Source organism: Pseudomyrmex gracilis, unplaced genomic scaffold (assembly GCF_002006095.1).
Source record: "Pseudomyrmex gracilis isolate BER0280 unplaced genomic scaffold, ASM200609v1 scaffold_1048, whole genome shotgun sequence".
In the NCBI taxonomy this organism is placed as follows: Eukaryota; Metazoa; Arthropoda; class Insecta; order Hymenoptera; family Formicidae; genus Pseudomyrmex; species Pseudomyrmex gracilis.
In genome coordinates, this window is record NW_018021632.1 from 34,875 (window position 1) to 41,820 (window position 6,946).

Here is a 6,946-nt window from a genome sequence, read left to right on the forward strand (position 1 = left end):
TGTGTGTGTGTGTGTGTGTGTGTGTGTGTGCGCGCGCGCGCGCGCGCGCGTGAACGTGTCAATCAAATCACAGATTGCAATATACAGTCTTTAAAAATGAGAGAAAAAGTTATTTATATGTTATTTGCTGCATTAGCTTTCGCATTTTCGCGAATTAATCGGAGATTTGCTTGTCTGAACCAAGTGTTTAAATTTTCTTCAAACTCCGCTTCTGTAATGGCAGGACAACTTTTTTTTATAGCAGCTGAAATATATCAAATATATAAAAACTTATATGATACTTTAAAAATACTTTTAAATTATTTATTCAAAGAAAGTTAAATAATAAGCAAAGTAATATAACAATATTACTTACATTTTATGCAAGTAATAATTTTTAAATCTCTTAATTTAAAGTTGTTTTTTGCTCCGGTCCAAGAGCATTTCGAAGCGAGATTGTTGGTAAACAATTTTTGCAATGCTCTTTTCATTGCGTCTTTTGGTGTAACACCACCAATCATAACCAACATATTGACCTACAACAAAATTTTTAATAAATTATATTTTTACTCACACGAGAAAGGATACACGGAAATGTCAATGAAATATCACTTTATGTGTAAATTAATATAAATTTGATATACGTAACAAACATATGAAATAATGTCTGATTGACATCTCAAATATTTTCTGCTGTATGAATAACGTCAAAATGATTAGATAGTAATGAAAGGCATACCAATTGTGATTGTGCTTCTTCTGCCACTAATATAGCTTCAAAATTATTAATGTCTTCAATTTGATTCATTGGTAATTGTGGAATCATATCAATATTATGATTATTTATTACATGATTACCATTTTCCAAATTATGTAAACGATTATCTAATCGTGTACATAAAATTTTTATTTCAATAACGTAACGTAGAATAGAATCAAGAGTTTGCTTAGCTGTAATATAAAATATATATTATATAATTATATTTAGTTATATCGTTTATAACTCTTTTATAAATTAATTTTTAAATTGATAAAATAATTAAAGTATATTGTTTAATTGTTCTGTATCAATATGATAATCTTATAATGAAAATTACATATATTATAATAACTTTTTTANTTTATGCATATTTATAATTTACATAAAAATCTTGCTTTTCTTAGTCATAAAAGTGTTTCCTTTCATGCAAAAATAAAATATAAACATATAAGAATAAAACTTACTATTATTCACAGAAATATTATTGTTCTCTGTTTCTATAATAACAGGAATTTCATCGATATTTAGAATTTGTGTATCCCTGTCACTAACATTTTGGTCGACATCAATATCTGTAAAATATTTTGTCTTAAAAAATATAATTTAATAAAATAAATATATATACATACATATAATATAACAAATTGTCTCTCTTTTACACACACATACACACATGCGTGCGTGCTAGCGTGTGTGTGTGTGTGTGATATTCAGTAAATGTGATATTTAGTAAAATATGTGGTAATACTAGATATATACATATATGTAATAGTAAATACATATGTAGTAAGAAATTTTTTTTCATAGAATATTTCTCACATTTAAAAACGTTTATAATGATAAACTGCATTAGTGTGATTATACCTTGTTCATCTAAAGTCTTATCAGGAATCGAATCGTTATCACTGCTGGCTTCTTCTTCATCAGTCTTGCTCGAATCACTATAATTATCTGTAAATACATATAATATATATTTATTTCTATGCAATATAAAAAAAGTAACTAAAGAAACAAATATCTTTCCGAAATAAAAATTACCGTTCTCCTTTTCAAAACGATTTGGAATCATTTTTTTCCTAAATCCGCGGCCTAAATTTTCTGATTCAGTATTACTATTTTTGTCTTCCATCAATCTCTTTTCTTTTTTTAAAGGTTGTTCNTATGAATCTGAAAAATGAAGCCAATTTTACTTACTATTTTTATGTTATATTATCTACATATATACAATATATAAGATGTTTTTCTTTTATAAATACTTTTTATGGATGTACGTATAAGTTAATATAATTATTATCAATTATAAATACATACCATATTTGGCGAGAACAGTAATTGGATACAGAATCCAATCATTGCGTGGTTTCTTGCATTTTATAATAGAATTACGTGTGTCTTTTTTTGGCCAATAAGTGTATTTATCATCTTTTAACCAGAAGGTTGGAATCACAGAATATGTTTCGTTTTCTTCATATTCTTCATTAAATTTGACAACGGAATATTTTAGATCTTGCTGTAGAAAATGTATTTTTTTAAATTGTCAAGAACAAACTTGAACTTACAGAACGTATTTTATAATAACATTTTATAATAACTATTTTATAATTACATACACTATTTGAAAGATCAGAAAACTATTATAATATATGTATAAATATTTTACATACATTTTTTACAATACACTAATATACACATGAAAAGTATCATAAGTTATAAATTATACACAAAGAAAGAATAATACACGCTAATTAAGTACACATTACATAAATATATATATATATACTTTAGTATGCAATATTAATCATTTTTATGCAATATTGAAATTATCGCAAATTTATTATTATTAATTGGTAGAAGTACACACTTTGCTTTAATGTCTTTAAAATCAAACGTTGATATTTCTGATGTCTCATGTATGTCAACGATTTTAATGGCTAAACTAAATGAAGGCTTTTTTACAAAATCCAATACATTTTGGAAGATTCTTCCAACTATTTTTATGTCATTATTATTATTTTTATAAATGTTCGAAATTAGCATGTAAGTAGAATTTTTCAAAAGAACACAATTATTTCTTTGACATAATGATATTGTAAGATTTTCATAAGTAAGTTTTCTATAATAAGTTTTCTCATGTTCATTGCATACTAAAGTATTATCTTCTTGAAACGATATAAAATTAGAAGGTTTTTTAATATGAATTAACTTTCTATCTTCAATTATTCTATTGTGTATTTGTTGTAACGGATATCGTGACTTTTTTATATTTCTTTTAATGTTACTCATATAGTTTTCGAATTTAAACGCGCTAAAATTATCAAGTGCTCCATACAATAACACATCATCACAAAGATGCAGGAGATTGTGAACATTAAACGTAATATATTCGTTACCATATATCTTTTTAAAGTTTTTGACAAAATATCTAAGTAAGGATTTTGCATATCTATTGAGGCTAATACATTTTACAGAACACAAAATTCTTATAGCAACATGTAAACATAGAAAATGTTTAAACTGTACTTTAGACAATTTCCCTTTGAGTGCTACAGGACCTGTGTATAATAAAAATTGTCTAAATTCTGTTGCCTTCCAATGTTCTATATCTTCTAGGGATCTCGGTAAACGACAAAATTCTTGAGGAACATATCTTCTAAAAATTCTCATAGTTTTTGATACTGTTTTGATACTGTTATCATTTAATCTACAATTTTTTCCTTTTTTCCCAATAAAAAACATTAAAAGTGTTTTCATAACACCAAGGCATACCAGATGCATGTAGTCGAGTGGTACATTACTGACTAATCCAATGCCAAGTTTTCCTAAAGAAGTATTACCTTTATGATGTTCTTGTTGTACTTGTAATTCAAAGTCTTTATCAGATCGTAAAGTAGCATCAAGTTTTGGAAAAGTCATTTTACCTCTTAAATATTTGCCTTTTTGCATACATTTGTTACAACTGAAATATCCTGTATGAGATTTTATACAAAGAACAAATGCTGCAGCTGGTGCATCACAAATAATTTTCTTTAATTCGATTCTAATTAATTTATTATTTATAATAATACCATTTTTCTTTAAAAACAAATATTCTTCTACAAAAGCATCCAAAAACTTTGTGACTGAATCTGGTTTTTTCATTCCATGATAAATGCCTACGATAAAAGGTTCTGTAAGTTCTATGATATCAATTGACATTAATATAGGCCAAAATTGACTATTTGATGATTTACTTAGTGGTAAACCATCTATATTAATTGCTAACGGCAGAATGTCCAATTTCTTTTGTGATGATACATTTTGTATTTTATGACATATACCTTTTTTAATACCAAAATGTATGTATGCACCAGGTGGCATGTCTATAATATTATTACAGGCTAAAGGAGTTTTTACTAATGTTCTACAATCTCGTGGAACGGGAAGATTTTCTGATCTCAATATTGACAATAACTTATTAACAGAATTATGTGATATATTATTAGTAACAGCCCAATTTGCTATCTTGTCTGTTAAACTTATTTTACTTTGGGTGTGACATACATTTTCATCAACATTAATATAATTAGTTTCTGTTAATTGTATGGAGTTGTTAACATTATTATAAATATGTTGTACATTAGTGTAAACATCAGTATTATTATCTATGTCATCAGATTTAATTGAAATATTTTCAGTTATTTGATAAGAAGTGCATTGCGTTTCATTAACATCATGTATATTCGCGTGTGTAACATTTTGTTGTTTTCTGGTCTTATAAAATTCATCACATGCTATTCTACGTAAATGTCTCTTTGTTACCTTTGATAACTGTTTCGTTTTTCTCTTCTGTACCTATAAATAAAAAATATATATGATATAAATAATATATACATAAAATATATACAATAATATATACATATAAAAAATGATGTACAAAATATATACATACACGACTTTTATGATCACGTTTCAAAATAAAAAAGAAAAATTAGACTTTGGAAACAGAATTAATAATAATTTAGGAAATTCAAATTCGAAATGTCTCTTATGCTCTGTCTTTAAGAACCTATCTTTAAGATAGTTGTTGTCTATACGCTATCTTAAAGTATAATCTTAAGATAACGTATAGAGACAACAACTATCTCAAAGATATGTTCTTAAAGACAGTGTGTAGACCAGGTATTACATTATTTTTAATTATGTTTAAATTTTAATCTTATTGTTTTTATTTAAATTCTTGTATATAAGTTGCATCTAAAATATTACGTTTAAAAAGTTTCTTTACTTTTCAACTAAATTTTCTCTTACTTTTTGTGTTGTATCTCATTGTATGTATATGTGTATATAATTTAGAGATCTATTCTGTAACAGCTACATATAACTATAAGCTCTGTGTGTAATCATTGCGCATAATATTTTATATGTTATAAAACATGCATATGTATGTTGAGCATAGCGATTACATACAGAGGTTATAGTTATATGTAGTTAATTGTTACAGATTAGGCCTCTTAGCTTTAAAATAAGAAAAACATATAAAAAACAAAAATTTAAGCAAATTATGTAAATGTTAAAAAGTTGATTTATATATATATATATATATATATAATCTTAATTTAATTATAATTTAGACATAACCTAACAATTTAAATAAACTAATTGTAAGTATAATAAATTACATTCATTAAATTTAATCTATTATATAAATATAGATAATGTGAAATGTGTTAAAAATTTACTTTTGTTAATAGTATAAAGTAATTAATAGAGTATGTACATACCGTAACAGACTGGCTCGAAGAGGCACATGCTTCATTATATGTTTCACTACTGTCTTTTGACATTGTATATAAAACTTCTTATTTTGTTGCCGATTGTTAAATGTGTTTGTATGTGTGTTTAATTTTATAAATAACAACAGTTCTATAAATCGTCTTACAATTAGGACCGCTTCGACCGCACCGATTACCATCGTTGAAGTGTTGCCAACACTGACAAATGAAACATCAGTGTTAGCAACATATCTAATTGAGATATTTCATTTGAAATATTTATTTATTATTATTTTGTAAATATGCACAAAACATAACTTCGGAATATTTCCAATACATATCAATTGAGATATTTCATTTGCAATATTTATCTTATTATTATTTTTTAAATATGTACAAAATATAACTTCGGAATATTTTAAATACATATCAATTGAGATATTTCAATTGAAATATTTATTTTACTGTTATCTTATAAATATATCAAAAACGTAACTTAGGAATATTTCAAATACATATCAATTGAAATATTTAATTTGAAATATTTATTTTAGTATTATTTTGGAAATATACCTAAAACGTAACGTTTGAAATATTTCATATACACATCAATTGAGACATTTTATTTGAAATGTTTATTTTACTATTATTTTGTAAATATATCTAAAACGTAACTTCGGAATGTTTCAAATACATATCAATTGAGATATTTTATTTGAAATATTTCTAATATAAACTATGATGAAATATTTCAATTGTAACATTTATGAATTATATCAAAAACAAATACGTACAATGTATTATTTGAAACCTAAATGAAACAATTTGAAACATTGCATGTATATTTCATGTTTAGTGGGTATTTAAGGAATTATGGTTATCAATTGAAACTTTTTTTAACAACCAAGAGACTTTTTTATCCATTTTTTAATATTCACGATGTTTTAATTTACAAAAGGAAGTTTTATGAGTGTCAAAAATCCTGTTCCAAATATAAGTTGGTACGTTTGAAGAAAGATAATAAGACACACAAAGAAGTCTGCGGTGAAGTAATTTTGCGTCTGCGCTCTCTCTTCNTTCTCATGCTTATCTATTATTATCTCGGCCTTTCTATCTTGTTTTTCTCGCATTTGTATTTTGTTCTTTACACAAGATGTTTGTGCCGAGATATTTGTGTCGTTACTGTGTGTCGGATGTACGAGAGATTTTAACGACAATTATTTAATTTATCAATTTGATAGTGAGTATTTCAATTTTATTATCATTGACTCAGTTGCTTAATTACTACGAATCTTTTACTGATTGTTATTTATTTTACCTTTTGACCATAAATTTATTTGATTATTATTCCATTTTATTGTATTTTATTTATTTTTTGACTAATACTTTTGACTTTTTTGATTAAAATGTTTGTTGAACTCAATTTGATCTCTTTTAATTATCTTTTATTCTTTAT

General features: G+C 25.2%; 1 protein-coding gene across 1 annotated transcript; it reads right to left on the reverse strand.

Moving 5' to 3' along the window:
• Positions 1 to 21: 21 nt before the first annotated feature.
• On the reverse strand, positions 22 to 5,669 carry LOC109861800. The gene is made up of 9 exons (XM_020441613.1): positions 5,500 to 5,669; positions 4,538 to 4,570; positions 2,051 to 2,249; positions 1,778 to 1,906; positions 1,604 to 1,690; positions 1,204 to 1,311; positions 719 to 930; positions 356 to 515; positions 22 to 244 (listed from the first exon to the last, which is right to left on the reverse strand). The coding sequence occupies exons 1-9, from the start codon at positions 5,560 to 5,562 to the stop codon at positions 114 to 116; spliced, it is 1,122 nt and encodes a 373-aa protein (XP_020297202.1). The 5' UTR covers positions 5,563 to 5,669; the 3' UTR covers positions 22 to 113.
• Between the last annotated feature and the right edge of the window lie 1,277 nt (positions 5,670 to 6,946).